Genomic DNA, 20,702 nt, shown 5'->3' on the forward strand with positions numbered 1-20,702 from the left:
TGCATGCATATTCTTAGCCTCCAAGTGCATAACTTTACATTTATCAACCTTAAACCTAATTTGCCACATAGTTGCCCAATTAAACAGTGCATTGAGGTTGGTTTGTAAGATGGTGACATCCTATAAAGACATTATTCCACTGCATAGCTTATGTCGTTATCCTACCTATCCTACACATATACACATACAGTACATACACTAGTCAATTTAGACAATTAACTTACCACTATACCTTTAGAGTGTGGAAGGAAACATAAGTGCCTGCTAAGAATGTAATAAAGGTTTAGAAAGCATATACTAACAAAACGTAGTATTGAACAACGGTCTACTAAATTTTAGTAAGTGTTTAGCAAACATTTACGAAGAATTTAATAGATATTTAGAAAGCATCTACAAAGAATTTATTCAGAGTTTAGAACACATATAACAAGAATGTATTTAGAGTTTAGCAAGCATCTATAAATAATTTATTCAGAATTTACCAAGCAACTACAAATAATTAAATCAGAGTTCAGTAAGCATCTACTAAGAATGTATTTAGATATTAGGAAGCATCTACTAAAAATCCAATACGTGTTTAGAAAGCATCTACTAAAAATGTATTCAGAGTTTTGTAAGCATCTGCTAAGAATTTATTTAGAGTTTACAAGCATCTACTAAAAAATTGTTGTTTTGCAAGCATCTACAAAGAATGTAATAAGCATTTAGTGCCGGTTCACACTATAGCGATGTCAGACATCGCATGTGATTCGCACCACACTGCTCTTCAAATTACATGCGATGTCTGTGCGATGCAAATTCCGCCATACAGATTATATGGCTGAATTCACATCGCATTTGGACCAAAGTTGTGCAGGACCTTTTTTATGATCCACATCAGAATGGGATTGCATGGGTGTTGTTCACACCTATGCGATCCAATTCCAGTCCAAATTGATAGTTCGCACTGCGATACGTGAACTGATCTGGGGGTGTCATTATATAGAAATCTACTAAACATTTAGTCAGATTTTAGCAAGCATCTACAAAAATTTAGAACCAAGTCTTGTCTGATAATCATAATGCTCGTATATCCTTATCTTACATTCTGATCAGAGAAAAAACCAGGTCACCAAACAAATAAAAACTTGGTTTTGCCTCCCTTTTTGATCCGTACTGTAAACTGGTGCCGAATTGTCTACTTTGTATAACCCTCCCATATATCACCACAGTAGGAAGCTCATATTTCACATTACCCCATGAAATATGGCGAGAATGATTCCTACATAAGTCTCACTGCCTTCCTGCAAGGGCTTATTTTTCCTGTTACAGTAACATCATTAGAAATATCTGCCAGAAAGATTTAAAAGTTAAATTCTTAAATCACATTTGATTATTTTTTCCTCAGAGTAAGTACTGAAGTTCTTAGACAATGCCAAACTTCCATGCAGAGGTGATCATTAATTCTCACAATATCCCAGACCATGCTCTTCTTCTCTTCTGTGTGCCAAAACCACAAGCTGCAACAGGGAAAGTAGAACAAGTTTTACTATGTGGATGTGCTCCAGATACCTTCCTGTAGCGGCCGTATACCCTGTGCAGGGATGACCCCAAACAGCGGATGTGAATGCTGATGGTGCACAACGAAGGCCATTAGTGCTTAATGAGTTCCAGGTCTAATTTGCTAGAACTTTACATAGGCAGTGTTTATGCTATAGAACAATTCAGAATATATAGATACATGCATGTTTACCTTAAATAAAACTAAACCTTTGTACAGCACTGTAGATAAAACAATACAGCATTATTTATTATTTCTTCGTACAAAATTGGGAATTCAGAATACTTTATTACATCCAAGGGAAATTATTTTTAAACATTTTAAAAAATACAGTATTATAGTCCTTTGTTTATGTATTTCCTGTGTTGCTCTAGACAAGGGATCCTCAAACTACGGCCCTCCGGCTGTTGAGGAACAACACATGCCATGAGGCATTGAAAAACTCTGACATCCACAGACATAACAAGGCATGATGGGAATTTTAGTCCTTGAACAACTGGAGGGCTATAGTTTGAATACCCCTGTTCTAGACCAACCTTTCTTAAACTTTTTTTCCAAGGGGAACCCTTGAAATAACTTGAATGTCTTTAGGGAACCGCTGCTAAAAATGATTATATGTATAGCTTGCAGGACATTAAAATGATGAGTATGTTGTAGGTTTATTATTAAATAAAGGGATAGGAAAAGTGGTGAATTTTGCACCCAGAAAGGATTTCTAACAACCCTCCACTCTTTAAGACTTATAAACAATATTTTCAGTAATTGTTTTGACATAAATTAATATTAATTTAAAATAAAAACTACAGTGTCACTTTATATTGAAGAATAGAAAGGTGGCATCTTACATTGGTGGTCAGATTAGGAAGTGCCACCCCTACATTGGGGTCAGTGGAAAAGTACTATCTTACATTGCTGGTCAATATAGAAATGGTACCCTTACTTTAGGGGTCAATGGAAATCTTACATTGTTTGTCAAAGTAGTAGTGCCACCCATAATTGGGGTCATTGACAAAGTACCACACATTGTTGGTAAAAGTAAAAGTGTCATCCTTACATTGGGGTCAGTGGAAAAATACGATCTTACATTGGTGGTAAATGTAGAAGTGCCACCCTCACTTTGGGGTCAGTGAAAAAGGACCATCTTACATTGTTGGTCAAAGTAGAATGGCTACCCCTACTTTAAGGTCAGTGGAAAAGTGCCATCTTACATTGCTGGACAGAGTAGAAGTGACTGTGTCGCTCAGGGAACAAAAAGTAACCTCTAGAGCAGGGGTAGGCAACCTTAAAGAGGTGGAAATCTATCTGAACAACATAGGAGAGGTCAAAGCTTACCAGGTACAGTTCTAACACCTGATTTCAACTTTTAATTGCCGTACTACCGTGTTGCAATCTCATTCATTGTACGGAAATGATGGGTTTAAATCAGGTCGTGAGGAGGCAACATATTGCCTTCTCCCCACCTGTCAAACACACATTTAGATCGCTTTTCAGGGGAGCAGCAGTGCCTGCTGCACTTGTGAATGAGCCCTTAGTTAAATTCAGCAATAGCACCCTTGGGGCTCCTTCACACATACAGTTGGGAGGGGGTAAAACCCAGCGGTTTTACCGACGGTCCGTTCCCATCTGATTTCCCCCATAGAGATGCATGGGGAACTGACAGCTGTGTCTCCGCACACAGCGCGGAGACACAGCTGTCATCCTTCTACTCAGCGGGGGATCGGCGGCTCGATCCCCCGCTAAGAAAAACGGAATCCGTACGACGGACGGATAGTGTGAAAGGGGCCTTACTGTTCTGAGCCCTCTATAAGGCTGCTTTCACACTGACTTGCTGCGCTTTACCTGCACTGCAGGTGCAGCACAGTGCATCTGAGACTTTCCTGGGTTAGCTGCAGTTTTCCATAGACTTCTATTATATCCTGCAGGTGCTCTTTTAGAAAGTACACCAAACCTGCAGGATATAATAGAAGAATATGGTTAAGCGCAGCAAATCCGCAGGTACACTGCAGTGCATCGGCGGTGTGGGTAAACCGCGGCACATCAGTGTAAAAAGCAGCCCTATACTATTATGCCCAGTGTATTGCTTCACATTGACCTAAGGATCTCTTCTTTCCTGCTGCTAACACCACTCTGGACACCGCTAGCCAATATAAGAGATGGAGTGCAGCTGGTATCACTCACTCTGAATGGGATAGGAGCCAGCACTACAGAGGAGGTATTGACTTATGCGCCTCTTGCACCCTACTACAGCTCCAAAATTTACAAGAAGTCCCTCTACATTGCACTCTGTTTGATGCTCTGGAATGGTGAGTCAGCAAGCCCAGACCGTGATCTACTAGTCACCTGTCTGTGATCTACTGGTGATAACAATCTATAGGTTGCTGAGCCCCTCTCTAAAGAAAACCTAGGGTTTCCACAGAACTATGCTTGAGAAAGGCTGCGCTAGATTGTTTGTATGAAAATCCAAAATACGCCAGCACATTGTGTGCTTGTTGCATGAAGGAAAAAAAAGGAAAACACTGCAACTGGAACAAGGAATCCTTGTCATTCTAGAAAAAAAAAATCTTTTGGTCGCACCATGCTGGCAGGATCACCAGAGATTACTTAATTGAAAACAGAACATTTTAAAACAGATTTCTTTGTTTAGATGTTGAGATGAGCTCAATTGTCCTCTGAACTCGCCTTTATCCAGCAAACAAATCAGCAAGTTTTTTTCTTAAGGAATAGTCTTCCAACAGGGTCTCTTGAGCTCAAATAAAGCTGAGAGTTGGTTTGTTTGCAGTAGCTCCTGAATTAGGCAGCTGGCGAGTGGGAGTACTATGCTGGCCATACACTATCTGAAAAATTGTTAGAAAATTTGTCATTCGGTCCATTCGTTTGTTTTTTGTCCAGTTAATGGGCACAAAAAGAAAAAAAAAAAAAAAAAAAAGGTTTTAACTTTTCAGAGCTGAAAAATCGAAGGAACAGTTTGCAAAAATTCTGCCGAATGAACAATAAATTGAAAGGTTAATGTGTTTCTCACCTGAACTGTTTGCACTAGGCATATGTGACAAAATGAATGAAAAACTGATTCATTTATGTCCATTGAACGAAAATTCAGTCATTAAATGATGGCACAATTCAGTCGTTACATGATGGCACAATTCAGACTTCTCCTATGGCCTGTTATGGTTAATGGGATTGGTCAGGATGCAAATATAACAGCTGCTAATACCGGCAAATTATTAAAGGTGCAAACGTCAGGGCTGAGATTTCCCATTGCATTTGTTGCATACATGTTGTGGATCAATGACTCAATAAGTAGTATAGCAAGAGTAAAGTTGACAGTCCTTGATCCCGTTTCCAGTGGCGGAGCCAGAGGGCTAGCTGGGGTGGCAATTGCCACCCCAGACGAAGTCCTTGCCACCCCACTGAAAACATTACACCAGACATCTCAAGTCTCCCGCAAATCGTGGGAGACTCACGTTTTCTGCCCTGAGCTCACGGACACCCGCGAGCTCAGGGCGATATCCCGGCAAGCTGTGAGTCATCCTGAGCAGCTCCCTGCAGTGAGACACAGCCGCTACTTCCTTTGTAGTCCCGGCTCACAGGCGGAGTGATATCAAATGCACTCTGCCTGTGAGAGGAGGAAGGATACAGAGGAAGCAGCAGCTTTCTCTCTACTCCTGACAGTGAGCCGCGTACTTCACTGCAGCAGTTGGCGCCACAAGACCACATGTAACATTAAGTATGCTAGGTATACGCAGATTGATTCCTCTATGTCCCACAGTAACTGCGCTTCCTAAAACATCTGCTTTAGCACAGAAATAAATGATGGAAAAAAAATAACAGGAGATAAAAATTGTCAGCACTACAGCGGTTGTCCATAGCAACCTCTTCACTGATGTGTACTGAGAGCACAGAGGGCTTCTAGAAGCTTCTCCTCACTGCCTCTCGAACATGTGGACCTATGGTAAAGTGTACCTGTAGACATTCTTCTTTTACATTTTGATGAAGGAATAAAACTTCTGCCATAGTAATTTTTTTGTGGTCTATGTGCCTCTGGGGAAATGTACCCATTATTCCACTACCAGAAAGCCAACAGGAAGTCACTGGGCTTTTCCTGAAGGGAGGAGAATTACCCATTACCTAGAGATGCACTGTAAAGTACATAGCTAAATTCAAAACTTTTTTTTTTTTTTTTTAGTAAACCTCCTCTGTATACTGAATTTAATCTATATACATTTTGTGGAAAATAACTTATTTTTAGTGTAATTGAACACTTTGTATATTGACCCCCCAAAATAATACCTTGCCACCCCTGTTTTAAAAGTCTAGCTCCGCCACTGCCCGTTTCTTTTCAGACAAGTCAGCAATGACAGCTGCTGTATTTCTGCCCCGACAGATTTGCTCTTTTTGAAATAATTGTAACATTATGGTCTGAATATTTATTTCCATTGTTCCCTGCCCATGCCGTGGTTCCATCCCCTGACCCCCAAGCCACTGCAGCGATGTAGGGGAGTCCTGTAGCGATGTAGGGGTAAAAAGGGAGAAAAAAACATCTGACACACCCAAAAATGTAGAATGCCAAAGAGCAGGGCCGGCCTTATCATGGGTTCCACTGGGTCCATTGGACCCAGGCAGCACTTGGAGAGGGGCGGCAAATTGACTCCCAAGATTTTTGTTCCAGCAGTTTTGAGTGTCATCAGTTTGCAGCATGTTACAGATGGCATTTTCCCATCTCATACTGCTGCTCGTAGTGCAAACTGATGAGTATGAGGAGGCAGAGTGTCTTCTCCAGAGAACTTCCCTCAGCATGATCGTGGCGTGCGCAATGATGTCAGACATCAGCACACTCCATCTCACGCAGGGCAGGCTGGATCTTCTAGGGTGGTGGGCACAGTAGACACATGAGTGACAGGAGGACTGAGGACAGACAGTGGGTGTTTGGTGTACCGGTCCGGTGGGGAGTTATGGAAGAAGATAACAGTATATATAATATTTTCTAAATTTTAGATTAATATAAAATAATGGATGTGGGGGGCCCTTTGTTGGGTGGGATTTTTTATTTTTTTGGGGGGGGCTTGCCAGCCCTGGCAAAGAGTCATATGTAGGCTGCAAATGAGAGAAGGTAGGAGACACGGGCCACTTGAGAGGTGAGTATAATAGCTATTCGATTGCAGGGAACATTCATCAAACTTATTTTAATCCTGACACTCCCTTTATTGAGAACTGCCAGTGTTGCTTCACAACGACCAGACCGATTCAGAGTATCGCTCTGCACATTTTATTTGAATCTGTAAAAATATAAACTATTCTCCTTATAGACAAGCATTGGAGACAATGCCGTTTACAACATACTTTTAGACGTCTGCATGATTTTCCACACAGCATCTTACTTCTAGAACACAGAATTTAAGGTTAAGAGACATGGGAATAAGACAGATTACAGGAACATTTCGATCCAATTTTTCATCAGCAAACCTAAAAACAGATTAGTCTGCAAAACCTCTCTGAGTGATTAACGTATGAGTGTTTGAATTGCAGTTAGGCTGGCTCCCTGGTTTAAACCACAGGAAAACAAACGGCTTGTAAAAATTTCCAGATGACGCTCAAATCACCTATTCAGTTTGTGTGTGTAATATTATATTTTGAGTTTTCTTTGTTTAACCACCTAAAGGGGTTGTAAAGCCTCAAGGTTTTTCACCTTAATACAGTCTATGCATTAAGGTGAAAAACCTTCTATGCTGCAGCTCCCCCCAGACCCCCCTTTATCTTACCTGAGCCCGAACTGATCCAGCCAAGTGCACAAGCGCAGTAGCTCCAGACGCTGTCTCTCTCCTCATTGGACAGATTTATTGCAGCAGGAGACATTGGCCTGAGCTCTGCTGTCTGTGTCAATGGCCGCAGCAGCCTCACTTGGGTGCGAGCTCGCACGGGTGCCCCCACGGAAAGCCACCGGATGAAGTGGAGGGGCCTGGAGCGCCGACGGGGCACCCCAGAAGAAAAAAGACTGGGCAGTTCTGTGCTAAACGATTGCACAGAGCAGGTAAGTATAGGCATGTTTGTTATTTTTATAAAAATAAAGTGCTTACAACCCCTTTAAGTACCTTTCCGTATTTGCCCCTCCGTTACCAGACCATTTTTAAAGTTTCAGCACTGTGATAGTTTTACTGGCATTACTTTCTCATGCAACACTGAACCCCAATTTACATTATTTTTCAGACAGATAGAGTTTTCTTTAGGCAGTATTTAAAGTGGAATTCTGTTAACCCTATCTACTCTTAAAAATGTCCCCTCCCCCTCATAATACCTTTGCCTACTAACCTGTGTAAGAAAGATGCATATATACTAACCTATTTTAAGCTTCTCTGGTCTAATCACATTATCTCCCCTATGTCAGTTGGTGTCAGCTGCAGGGGAGAGAAGGGAATGCTTCAACAACAGCTGGTAAATCCTGGAGCAGTGACTTCCCCCACAGGCTTCAATAAAAATATAAATTAGTAAGTTTGGATGAGTGAGTTTGGGATGGAGGAACTTGACTGGACTGTGAGTGAGTTTGGGATGGCCCTTCCTGTTCCAACATGACTGCGCACCAGTGCACAAGGCAAGGTCCATAAAGACATGGATGAGGGAGTTTGGGGTGGAGGAACTTGACTGGCCTGTACATAGTCCTGACCTCAACCCGTTAGAACACCTTTGGGGTGAATTCGTGCGGAGACTGTGAGCCAGGTCTTCTTGTCCAACATCAGTGCCTGACCTCACATATGTGCTTCTGGAAGAATGGTCAAACATTCCAATAGACACACTCCTAAACCTTGTGGACAGCCTTCCCAGAAGAGCTGAAGCTGTTTTAGCTGCAACTAGGGTGGGCCAACTCAATATTGAACCCTACGGACTAAGATTGAGATCCAATTAAAGTTCATGTGCATATAAAGGCAGGCATCCCAATACTTTTGGTAAACAAAAAAAATAAATAAAAAAATAGAGGTGAAATAAGGCAAAACAGAAAACTTTGAAATAAAATGCAATTATTTTGTCAATCATAAATAAGCCCACAAGAATTTTTCACAGTGGTACTGTTTCCCCCAATCTTTATTTGATATATTATTTTTTAAAAGGGTTGACAGCCCTGTTTTCAGACGCACTATGCTGCACATAGACATATACTTATATTCCATTAGAGAAGGCTGACAACATACAGTGAGATATGAATTCCCAGCAATATACTGTTCAGGTTTTTAGGCCAGTACCTTTTCCATTCCTGCTCAGCCATGTTTTCCATACAATTTCTGCTTAGAAGAAGTAAAGCATATGCCTCCTGGAGCCTTAAGCTTCTACTTTAGAAGTAGGAATAATCATTTTACCTGTACAACTCTGCAAGCCGCTCAAACTATGTACTTATTTATAAAGAAAGGGGCACTTATTGAAAAATAGAAAGTTTAGTAGATAGTTGGTTTGTGCTCAGTATGGTAATGTGTACATGGATTATTATATAATAATACTGTTGAAGAAACAAATGATTGAGAATGGTGAATTGTCCACTCTGCAGGGGGGCTGCATATGACTTTGCTCGCTTTGTAGTTCATTAGCTCAACTGCTTTCCAGATCACTCTCTTGGAAAAAAGTGTCTGGCTTGTAATACAAAACGTTTATGAGAAGAGGAACGCTGGAAGGAAATTTTAATTGTGTCAGGAAATCATGTTGCATTTCTATATACATTTTTAACCACTTACCTATTGGACACTACTCCCCCTTCCTGCCCAGACCAATTTTCAGCTTTCAGTGCTGTCACACTTTGAATGACAATTGTGCAGTTATGCAATGCTGTACCCAAATGACATTTTTATAATTTTTTTTGAGACAGATAGAGCTTTTTTGGTGGTATTTAATCACCACTGGGTTTTTTGTTATTTTTTGTTAAACAAACAAAAAAAAAAAAAGTTTTCTTAGTTTCTGTTAAAGAATTTGTACATAAGTAATTTTTACTGATGGGCACTGATAGACTGCACTGATGGGCGGCACTGTTGGGCACTGATAAGGTGGCAGTGATGAGGCGACACTGATGGACACTTATAGGTGCACTGACGGTCACTGATGGGCAGCACTGATAGGCATCACTGATAGATGCAATGATGAGAAGGCACTGATGGGCAATACTGATTGGCACTGACAGGCAGCACTGGTGGGCACAGATTGGCAGCATTGGTGGGCACTGTTGGGACTGCACTTACATAGTTAGTCAGGTTGAAAAAAGACACAAGTCCATCTAGTTCAACCAATAAAAAAAAAAAAAAAAAAAACACACACAATCCCATATGCACAATCCTATACCCACAGTTGATCCAGAGGAAGGCGAAAAACCCCAACAAAGTATGATCCAATTTGCTCTAGCAGGGGAAAAAGAAATCCTTCCCGATCCTCTGAGAGGCAATCAGATTATCCTCCTTTCAACTCTACCTATAAATGTGAGAACCCAGTTATATTATGTTTATTTAAGAAATAATCCAGGCCTTTTTTAAAGCACTCTACTGAGCAGGCCAGAACCACCTCTGAAGGGAGTCTATTCCACATTTTCACAGCTCTTACTGTGAAGAAACCTTTCTGTATTTGGAGATGAAATCCCTTTTCCTTTAGACGTAAAGAGTGCACCATTGTCCCCTGTGATGACCTTAACGTGAATAACTCAACACCAAGTTCACTATATGGACCCCTTATGTATTTGTACACCCCCCCCATCTCTTTTTCTCAAGAGAGAATACATTCAGTTTCTCTAATCTATCCTCAGCTCAGCTGAGCTCCTCCATGCCTCTTATCAGTTTGGTTGCCCTTCTCTGCACTCTCTCCAGTTCCCCAATATCCTTTTTAAGAACTGGTGCCCAAAACTGAACTGCATATTCGAGATGAGTAACATACAAAAAATCATGGCGCTGTGGGACAGATATCCAGGGCTCAAGGATGAGATGGAGTGGACGGGGTTCACCATCAGCAAAAAGTCATGTCAGGGTTGCAGCCCACCCAAACCCAGATCCTGACTGAGAAATTAAAGTTACAACAGATAAATGGGTGTATTGGCGATCCCTGAAGCAGTGACAATGAGCTCAAAGTCAGTTGTCTTGAATAAAATGATGGATTTATTAGAAGGCTAAAAATGCTGAGAATTCTGGTAAATCTAGTATGATATAATATAATGCCAACAGATGTCCGGCAAAGAGGCTGTACCTTTGAGGAGGATCCAGGAGTAAGGTGGAGACGCCTGTGAGTTGTGTGAACTTGATAGTAAAAGCACTCACTCAAAGGGCTGGAGCGGGAGAAGCAGAGAGGGGGAGGGGGGGCTGAAGAGGAAACCCCAGCCACCGCAATGCACTCCAGCCGCGAGGATCATTCGGCTGACACGCCGGCGTCCTCTCCCGTCCTCAAACAGCTGGGCTGGCGCTAGGAGATGATGTAACTGGTCACCCGACCGCTGAGTCATGGAGACGTGCTCAGCGGACCCTGCTTCCCACGTGATCCAGAAGCGCTGATATGAAGAAGAAATCCTCACTGTACCAGGCACAGCACACCGCCAAGTGTGCTGTCAGCCAGTTAAAGGGACATGAGTGGCCACAAAAACGGGGAGGATGACATGTTTCGGGCAAAGCCCTTCCTCAGATCTCCTGTGGCATGAAAAGAGGGGAAATTTAAAGGGGAATGGGGGGAAAGCAAGGAGAGACGTTCATTGGTCAATGAACGTCTCAAAGTGCCCTTGGGTGTAGATTCAATTGCCCACACCTTCAAGTCTTTAGCATCACCCTTGTGATGAGTTGCAAAATGACGGGGAACGATATGAGGTAGTTTACCATTTTTTGGTGTTAAAACCTTGAGCAATGGCCTTACGATGCTCACCTATCCGTGTACGTAGGTGTCGGATGGTACGACCCACGTACAACAGATTACACGGGCAGTGTAAAATATAGACCACAAACTCTCAACTCATTTATCTGTTGTATATTCAAGATGAGGTCTTACTAATGATTTATACAGGGGCAAAATTATGTCTCTCTCTCTCTAGAGTCCATACCTCTCTTAATACAAAAAAGGACTTTGTTCACTTTGGAAACCGCAGCTTGGCATTGCATGCTATTATTAGGCTTATGATGTACCAAAAGATCCTTCTCCACCATTTATTCCCCCAGTTGTGCTCAATCTAGTATGTATGATGCATACATATTCTTAGCCCCAAGTGCCTAACTTACATTTATCAACATTGAACCTCATTTGCCACATAATTGCCCAATTAACCACTTTACCACCGGAGGATTTTGCTGTCTTCCGTCCAGGCCACTTTTTGCGATTCGGTGCTGTGCGACTTCAACTGACAATTGCGCGGTCATGCGACGCCGTACCCAAACGAAATTTACGTCCTTTTTTTTCCCCACACACAGAGCTTTCTTTTGGTGGTATTTGATCACCTGTGCGATTTTTACTTTTTGCGCTATAAACAAAAAAAGAGCGTTTATTTTGAAAAAATAACAATATTTTTAACATTTTTTTATATGAAATTCCCCCCAAAAAAGATGTAAAAACCAATTTTTTAAAAAATTTTTGGCCAATTTGTTTTCTGCTACCTATGTTTGGTAAAAAAAATCACAATAAGCGTATTTTGATTGGTTTGCGCAAAAGTTATTGCGTTTACTAACAAAGGGAAAGATTTCTGTCATTTTTGGTGTTTTTTTTTTTTAACGCGTAATGGCGGCGATCTGCGATTTTTTTTGTGGGACTGCGACATTGCGGCGGACAGATCGGACCCTTGACTGACATTTTTGACACTTTTGGGGTTACCAGTGACATTACTGCAGTAATCAGTGCTATATATATGCACTGTTACTGTAAAAATGACACTGGCAGGGAAGGGGTTAATTTTATTGGAGAGGGAGGGGTTAATGTATGCCTGGTGCTTACTGACGTGTAGGGGGGGAGGGGCCTGAGTGAGTCATGGACAGATCGGATGTCCAGCTATGCTGAACAGTCCGATCTGTCACTCCCTGTCACTATGGAGATCCGCCCGCTGTGTTTACACACAGCGGGCGGATCTCCACACTAGATCCCCGGCGATCGGGGCAGAGCAGCGGTGATCGCCGCTGCTCCTCCCCTGGCCCGACTCCCGCTGTGAATGAAAACAGCGCTAGCGAGCCTCCGGCGGCGCGCAAGCGCCGCCCAGAAGGGGGAGTGTCTGACGACGTTAATACTACGTCGTCAGACGATAACGAACCACTTTGCCGCAGTACTATTACCGTACTCGGTCGGCAAGTGGTTAAACAGTGCATTAAGGTCAGCTTGAAAGTTGGAGAAATCCTGTAAGGAAGTTATTCCACTGAATAGTTTGGTGTCATCTGCAAAGACTGAAATGGTACTTTTAATCCCAGACCCTATATCATTTATAAAGATAATAAAAAGTAAGGGTCCCAACATTGAACCTTGGGGTACACCACTGATAACCTTAGACCATTCAGAGTAATAATCATTAACCACTACTCTCCGAATTCTGTCTTTTATACAGTTTTCTATCCATTTACAAACTGATCTTTTTAAGCCTGTAGACTTTACCTTACTCATTAGCCACGTGTGGGGAACTGTCAAACATTTTTGCAAAATCCAAGTATACTACATCCACAGCCACCCCCTCCAAGGTTTTACTTACCTCATAAAAAGAAATCAGGTTGGTTTGACAACTTCAGAATCCATGCTGTCTGTTGCTTAAGATATTTTTTTCAACAAGAACTCATCTATGTGGTCTTTTTAAACTCTCCAGTATCTTCCCGACCATAGAAGTTAAACTAACAGGTCTATAGTTACTTCGTAAAGACGTTGATCCCTTTTTAAATATAGACACCACATTGGCCCTACGCAAATCCAGTGGTACTATTCCAGTCCTTAACGAGCCCCTACAAATTAGAAACAATGGCTTTGAAATGACAGAGCTCAATTCTTTTAGGATCTGTGGGTGGATGCCATCTGGTCCAGGTGCTTTATCCACCTTTATTCTGTCTAAATATTTCTGGACCATATCACTTTTGAGACATTGTGGATCATTTGGGGCTTTGTCAATATAATCACCATTATGGACATGATCTCCCCCATGCTCCTTTGTATACACAGAGCTGAAGAAAGTATTTATTACATTTGCCTTCTCATTTTGTAAATGGCCTACATGCTCAGACCTGACCTTCTTACTATTAATATATTTGAAGAATATTTGGGGGGTTTTCCTACTTTTGCAATCTGTCTTTCGTTTTAGATTTTTGCGTCCTTGATTTCCTTTTTACATATTCTGTTATAGTCTTTATAATATTTAAACGATGATAGTGTTCCTTTGTTTTTATATTTTTTATAAGCGCTTCCCTTTTAATGTATAGCTTTTTTAACTTTGCCCGTGAGCCACATTGGTTTTGTATTTACCCTTTTAAACGTATTGCCCATGGGAATATACTTTGCAGTGAGTTCACTTACAGTCTTTTTAAAGAATTCCCATTTCTGTTCTGTGATTATTAATGAAAATATTCCCTCCCAGTCTAAATCTTGGAGAGCAGCCCTCATCCTTGAAAATCTGCTCTCTTAAAGTCAGTGCAGATGTCCTCTGTATGGATTTGCTGGTTTTCGGCTCTCCTCTCCCCACACCCTTTTCGCGTAGGGGGAGAATTGATGATAACCGGCAAATCCTGTTTGCATCCGTGATCACCTGTGATTTAACACAGCTGATCACATGGTAAAGAGCTGCTGTAATTGTCTCTTTACCCAGATCTCAGGTCACTGCCGATGTGCGCTGCAGGGGGCAGGAGGACATTATAAGATGGCCTACTGTCAAAATGCGGCCGCACTGTAGCTAAAGCCCAGTTACAAAGGGGTTAAAAGAGAAGTATGGCCAAAGCTTTTTGACCATACTTATTTTCTGAATCACAGGCGTGCGCTTACATGTGCTCCCCTATGACCTTGAATCAACTAAAACATGCTGTCAGGTGACATCAGAGAACCAGTCCAGGGAGTCACTAGATGCCTGGCCAGAAGCTGGCTCAGCCTGTCAGTGCATGGCTGACATCCTGAGCAAACCACTCCTGTCCCCCTTCCGGCCTGGCGATACAGTGAGCACTGGAGGGGCATAGCACAGAGGTGATGACTGACAGTCACTGCTCTTTGCTCAGTGAACACCAAGAACTGAGTGATCAGCAGTCATATGTTTACTGGGGCTTAGAGCCATCAGGGGACAGCTGCAGCATAGGACTGATGCTGCAACAGGTAGCTGAGTATGTGTTTGTTCTTTTAATATGCCCTCATTTCTCCTTTAAAGTAGATATTAATGGCATTCTTTAGTTTAGCACATTAACAACAATAAAATAAACATTTATCAAAAAACGAATTGTAAAAATTCTTACCTCAGCTCTTGCCGTTTCGTGCTTCTGGCACCTTCTCTCTGTGCTACTTACCTCAACTTCCCATCTTTACAGGAAAGGGTTATAGGTGGACAGTGCAGTCTCCAAGTAGTCTGTTAGCTTAGAGAAAGGGAGGGGGCATACAGGGGAGGGGCTTGTCAGCCTAGGCTACGGAGCTGTGTGTTTTTATTGATGCACACAATGTTGAGACACAACTCTAGTTCCTGCATGCGAGGGTGGCTCCATAGGGTGCTGCAAGAGAAATAAGCCACCCTGAAACAGGAAACCTGGGACAAAGTTTATGACACAGGCTTAAAAGAAAAGTATGACAAAAGCTTTTTTGGCCATTGTTCTCTTGTGGGTCACAGCAGTGCGCTTACTTTTTCTCTCCTGTGACCTAGAGTCAGCTGAGAGAAGCCCGCTCTCAGATGACATAGCAGAGCCGCCCCAGGCTCCAGAAGGATCCTGAACATATTGTCAGGATCCACACAGCTTCCTGATAGACAGCTGGCTTTGCCTTTCAGCACATAGGAGAGACCTGGAGTCAGCTGCACCCACCTCCTCTCCAGCCTGGCACTCCAGTGAGTGCTGGAGAAGCAGAGCGGAGAGCAATGACTGACGGTCACCACTCTTGACTCTGAACAGACTGAGAACTAAACGGTCAGTGGTCCTTTAATCATTCTCAGTTTTAGTGCTGAGGTGGGACAGCTGCAGCATCACACTGATGCTACAGCATAGAAGTGAGTATGACTGTTTATTTTATTTTTTTATTAAGCACAAACTTCTCCTTTAAAGAGGAACACAGGCAATAATTAAGATAAAGAAACTGTATACTCAGTAAAGAATTAAATCAGCTGCTGAAAGTGCTTAAAAAAACTAAAGGAAAAATATCACTTTAGGATCTGCTCAATCTTTCTGGTAATTTGGGTATTATAAAAAAAGTCCTAGAAAAATCACTAACTGTGTAAAGAAGGAAAATCGATATTTCTGTGTAATGGAGATTGTTTATGCTTAATGGAACCTTGGCAAATGTGTCCAAAATTGTCTAGCATGCCTTATAAGCAGGCACGGACTTACACTATATAACTACACATTTGCAGAAACTTAAGCATTACCTCTATAAAATGTGTTGGCCTTCCCATTCCAATAACATGGCAATAAATGTGGAGATGACACTCATTTGCCGGTATAACAGTTTTCTCTCTTTTGGGAAGGCTTCCCACAAGATTTTGAAATTTTGGAATTTGTGCCCCTGGTCAGCCAAAAGAGCATTTTGTCAGCACTTACTGTATATCTGCAAATTTGCGATTTTCAATGTGCATGTACATTTTCTGATCCACTGGCATATGAAATATTTTAGCCAATTTTCTACTGAAAATTAGGGACTTTTTATACAGTTAAAAGAGGATAGATTGAAAAACTATGAATAATAAAAGGAAAAAGGGCAATGAAAAAGGATATAACATACCTCCCAACTTTCTGAGATGGGAACGACGGACACCTATTAGAAAAAAAATTGTAGGCATAGGACACAACCTCCGCCATGTCCCTCCTAAAGGAGAATTGTACAAAAAATGTATTGGTTAAACCCACAAGTGCTTTTTACTATTACTTTTTCTTTATTTTGGCTTTTGAAATTTACAGTCAAGCAATTTCGAAATTGGACAAAAAAAAGGTTTAGCACTGTAAAATACTTTTTGATAGATAAGTAGTGTATTTTATATACAACTATATAGATCAGACCAAAATGAGGGACAAATAAGGAGGAAAGAGAGACAGAGGGACTTTGTTCCGAATGAGGGTCAGTTGGGAGCAATGGATATACTGCTGGTGAAAACCTTAGTGTATTCATACAAAGTTACACTTTTGTATGATTCCATAAATTTCATCTCAGTCAGGTGCATAAATGTTCACAGCCAATAAAATTAAACAACCATATTATTGTCTGGAAATTCTCCCAACAGTATTGTAAAGGCCTTGTTAGGAGAAGATACCAAAAAAAAAATCTTACAAGGTTTTCTGCTTCGCAGAATCCAGTAAGAATGACCAGGATCACATTCTGCATACCACCTGAATGAACTTGGTTGTGCTGGAAATAAAGTGTGACTGTTCAGGCTTTGGCTCCTAGCCTTTTGTCCAGGGATCTTCCAATCTACGGCCCAAATGCCACATCTGGCTTACTACAAGATTTTACCAGGCCTGCAACAACTCTGCTGTGATGGGGGCTTCTGATCGGAAGGGGAGCATTTATGTGAAGAGAGGCTCTGATGTGATGGAGGCACTCTGATGAGAAAGGGGAGACTCTTATGTAATGGGGGAGTTCTGATTTCAAAGGGAGAATTATTATAAAAAGTGACCTCTACTGGAAGGGAAGGCTCTGGTGTGATATGGGAGCTTGTGATATGAAAGGGGTACTGTATGCTGATGGAAGGGAGCTCTGATATAATGAGGGGGGTCTAGGGGTCCTATGTAAAAGGGGGGAACTTCTGATGCAAAACGGGAGGGGCTAATTTTTTAGAGATGACAATTTTTTGTGAAATTTACAATATGGCCCTCATACTGAAAATATTTGAGACCCATGCTTTAGACAGTAAAACCCATTTGTTTTTCAAATGTATTAAATTTATTAATTCTGTGTTATATTTCTCAGGTCAAAGGCGTTAAAGGTGTTTTTTTGGCCAATCAGAAAATTGATGGAAAAGTAACAACTCTCATCACATACAACAAAGGCCGGGACTGGGATTATCTGACTCCACCAAGCCTAGACATGAATGGCAAGCCAACCAACTGCAAACCGGTAAATCAAAAAAGCAGCCATATGCAAATGTCCATGTATAAAATTCCCATAATGGAAATAGACCTAAACAAAAAAATCATCACTGAGGAATTTATATAGGTTGTCATTGCTAATTCTGATTTCCTGCTTTCTCTGTCACCCAAAACAGGCATGTAGACAGTGAAGTCAACACTTCTGATTTATATTGCAATTCTAGGTCAGTGATTCAGAAAGTATTGAAGCATTAGAATGACAGCTAAGTAACTAGCATTTCATAAGTCAGCTGTGCCAGTCTACATAATTCTCTGTCCTCAAATCTTATACATGGGGTCTTTGTATAAAATTGGCTTCATAACATTGGCTTTAACAATTATTTACATAATTTAAACTGCTTTTGTGAAGCCCTTAAAGCAAACTCAGACTGCAGCCAGAGAATGTTGAACACAGATCTGTAGTTGTAGCTTTAAACAAGCTTTTAGCAAGTGTTTGCAGTACTTGACAGTGACATTTTATTTTCTCTATGAATTCATAACCTATTGACACTCTACAGTTTGAACCACTGTACAGTATTGCATTATCATGCATTAACCTAAGTGGACCTAACACACATATAGTATTTAATGCACACTGCAATTGGTCTTTGCCTTTCAGTCTTTTTTTTTTTTTTTTTTTTAATAATAAAAATGTTACACATAGATTTCTTTAATCAGCACTTTCTATGATAATTCCATACAATATAATTTGTATTCTCATCTCTTTAATATCTTTTTAGCCTGACTGCCATCTTCACCTTCATCTGCGCTGGGCAGACAATCCATATGTATCTGGAACTGTCCACACCAAGGACACAGCTCCTGGGCTTATTATGGGTGCCGGTAAGTCATCTAATAGCATGTCCACATTTATTCCTCTAGGTTATTTTGAAACATAAATGTATCTATACCAATATTTTTTGTATTATTTGTATTTTAAATGTTAGTGGATTCTCATAGACGATCGCTGTCCTGATCATCTTCAGATGTAAGCAGCACTCTGTACTCTTCAAGACGCTTAAAGTATACTTCTTATGAAATAAAAGCAGCAGATCCCATAACTGACCTCCTTCTAAAAATACTAGTTGCCTGGCCTGAATTCTGACCCTTTGGCTTCGGTGCTTTCTGAGACACATACCTGAAGCTGCTCATATTTGGTCCAACTATGGTATGATGTCACCATAGACTTTTTCCCCAGAGTTTCCTGAGCACTTAAATGCATGCCACAGGCAAAAACTTTGCTCAAATAAAATTTGGGAGGAAGACCTCCATCTTTTGGGGAAAAACTATCTTAAAACCACAATCTGCATATGCAGCTTGTTATACTCACTGTGGAACCTAAGGGTTTAATCCTCTGTAGTGTGTAAAAAGGCTATTTGATCCTGCCTTCTCTGATCCTCCCCTTCTTATACTGTACCCAATCCGTCTCCTGTTAGTACAGAGCAATGGAGTCACTCTGCACATGCTCAGTTTGGTGTGTTTTAGTGGAGAGTTTTTTTTTTTGTTTTTGTTTTTTTGGGGGGGGGGGGGTGCATGTGTTTAACACAGGGCCAACCAGCACTGTCTAGACAAGGGTCATGCAGCCTCATAGGACAGTCAGAGGAGAATAAAAACTCCTCCTTCAAGCTTTAATCAGTGCTCAGTTTAAAACTGATAGAAGTCACAGGGCTGCTATAGACTGCTAATGAGAAAAGGTATTTAGCATTTTATATTTATTAAAATAATTACATTTCCATGCTCTGTGTACTGTGGAAGATCAGATATAGTGAATACAGACTCCTGGGTTTAGTAGCACTTTAAAGCAATCTCCAATGTTGCTATTTTGCTATAGGGATTCTAACACATATTCCTGGTGTGCCTGACTGGTTAGTTGTGGGAAGTGGGGATGGCATGCTGTTTTTTCCTAAGTTGTTTATGCCAAAATGTTTTTAAAAAATGACATTTAGGGGTTATTTACTAAATGCTAATGGACTGTGCACTTTGCAAAGTGCAGTTGCACTCTACAAGAACAGTTACTCCAGAGCTTAGTAAATGAGGGACAGCTCTGCTGACTTCCATCATCCAATCATGTACAAGCAAAAAATGTTTTTTTTTATTTTTTTTATTTATTTCAATTGCATGTGATTGGGTATTCTTTGCAAAGTGAAGCTTTACCTCATTTACTAAGCTCTGGAGCAACTGCACTAGCAGAGTGCACAGTTTTTTTGCCTTTAGTAAATAAACCCCTTCATGTCCCATGCACACTGGGAATTTAGTTCCAGTGCATGGAGCACAGTTTGTATAGCTGTGGGTGGAGGGCACAGGGGTCCTGTCTGGCTCCACTGCCAGCAGCATGTCAAACACTGGGAGAGCTGGACAGTGTAGTTAGCTGTAGAAATATTTAGGGCAATATGCGCCTAGAGATTAATTCTGAAAACGCAAACTTCTAGCCCGCAGCTAAATGCAGTAGCCCAATGCATTGGGGCTATATACCCAGTGTGCAAGGAGCCTTACACCCCCCCCCCCCCCCCCCAGCACTGGAAATGGAGAATGGAGAAATATGGGGACATATTGCATATCTTTGCTAATTTGTTATTCCTATTACGTACGTATAACACCTGAGGATGTATTATATCTTTATTTACTACAGGTAACCTGGGCTCACAGCTGGTGGAGTATAAGGAAGAGATGTATATAACATCAGACTGTGGAATTACATGGAGACAAGTAAGCTACCCTTTATTTTATTTGTCTATATTTTAATAAATTGTCATCACGTGCCTGACGAAGGGGGCCTCCGTGGCTCCGAAAACTATGCACTTTCTCAAACTTGATGTGATCACTCTTCAATAAAATGTTCAGATGTTACTCCATGATCTGTGGTGTGCTGGCAAATATGAACATTGATTGAAACTCAGGATTATTGGCAGGTTTTTGCTGCCTTTTTGGTTGTAGATGTCCAATAAATAGGGCAGTCTATGCAATAAGCGAGG

General features: G+C 41.2%; 1 protein-coding gene across 2 annotated transcripts in view; it reads left to right on the top strand.

Moving 5' to 3' along the window:
* Nucleotides 1–20,702, top strand: part of SORCS2 (sortilin related VPS10 domain containing receptor 2) — a 1,364,824-nt gene that overhangs the window by 1,156,983 nt on the left and 187,139 nt on the right. For both annotated transcript variants that reach the window (XM_082243140.1, XM_082243141.1), the window contains exons 10-12: nt 17,573–17,719; nt 18,471–18,573; nt 20,360–20,436. In XM_082243140.1, the coding sequence (XP_082099266.1) occupies nt 17,573–17,719; nt 18,471–18,573; nt 20,360–20,436 (327 nt within the window). The remainder of the gene's footprint in view (nt 1–17,572; nt 17,720–18,470; nt 18,574–20,359; nt 20,437–20,702) is intronic.

This window comes from Pelophylax lessonae, assembly GCF_965119305.1.
Source record: "Pelophylax lessonae genome assembly, chromosome: 1".
Classification (NCBI taxonomy): domain Eukaryota; kingdom Metazoa; phylum Chordata; class Amphibia; order Anura; family Ranidae; genus Pelophylax; species Pelophylax lessonae.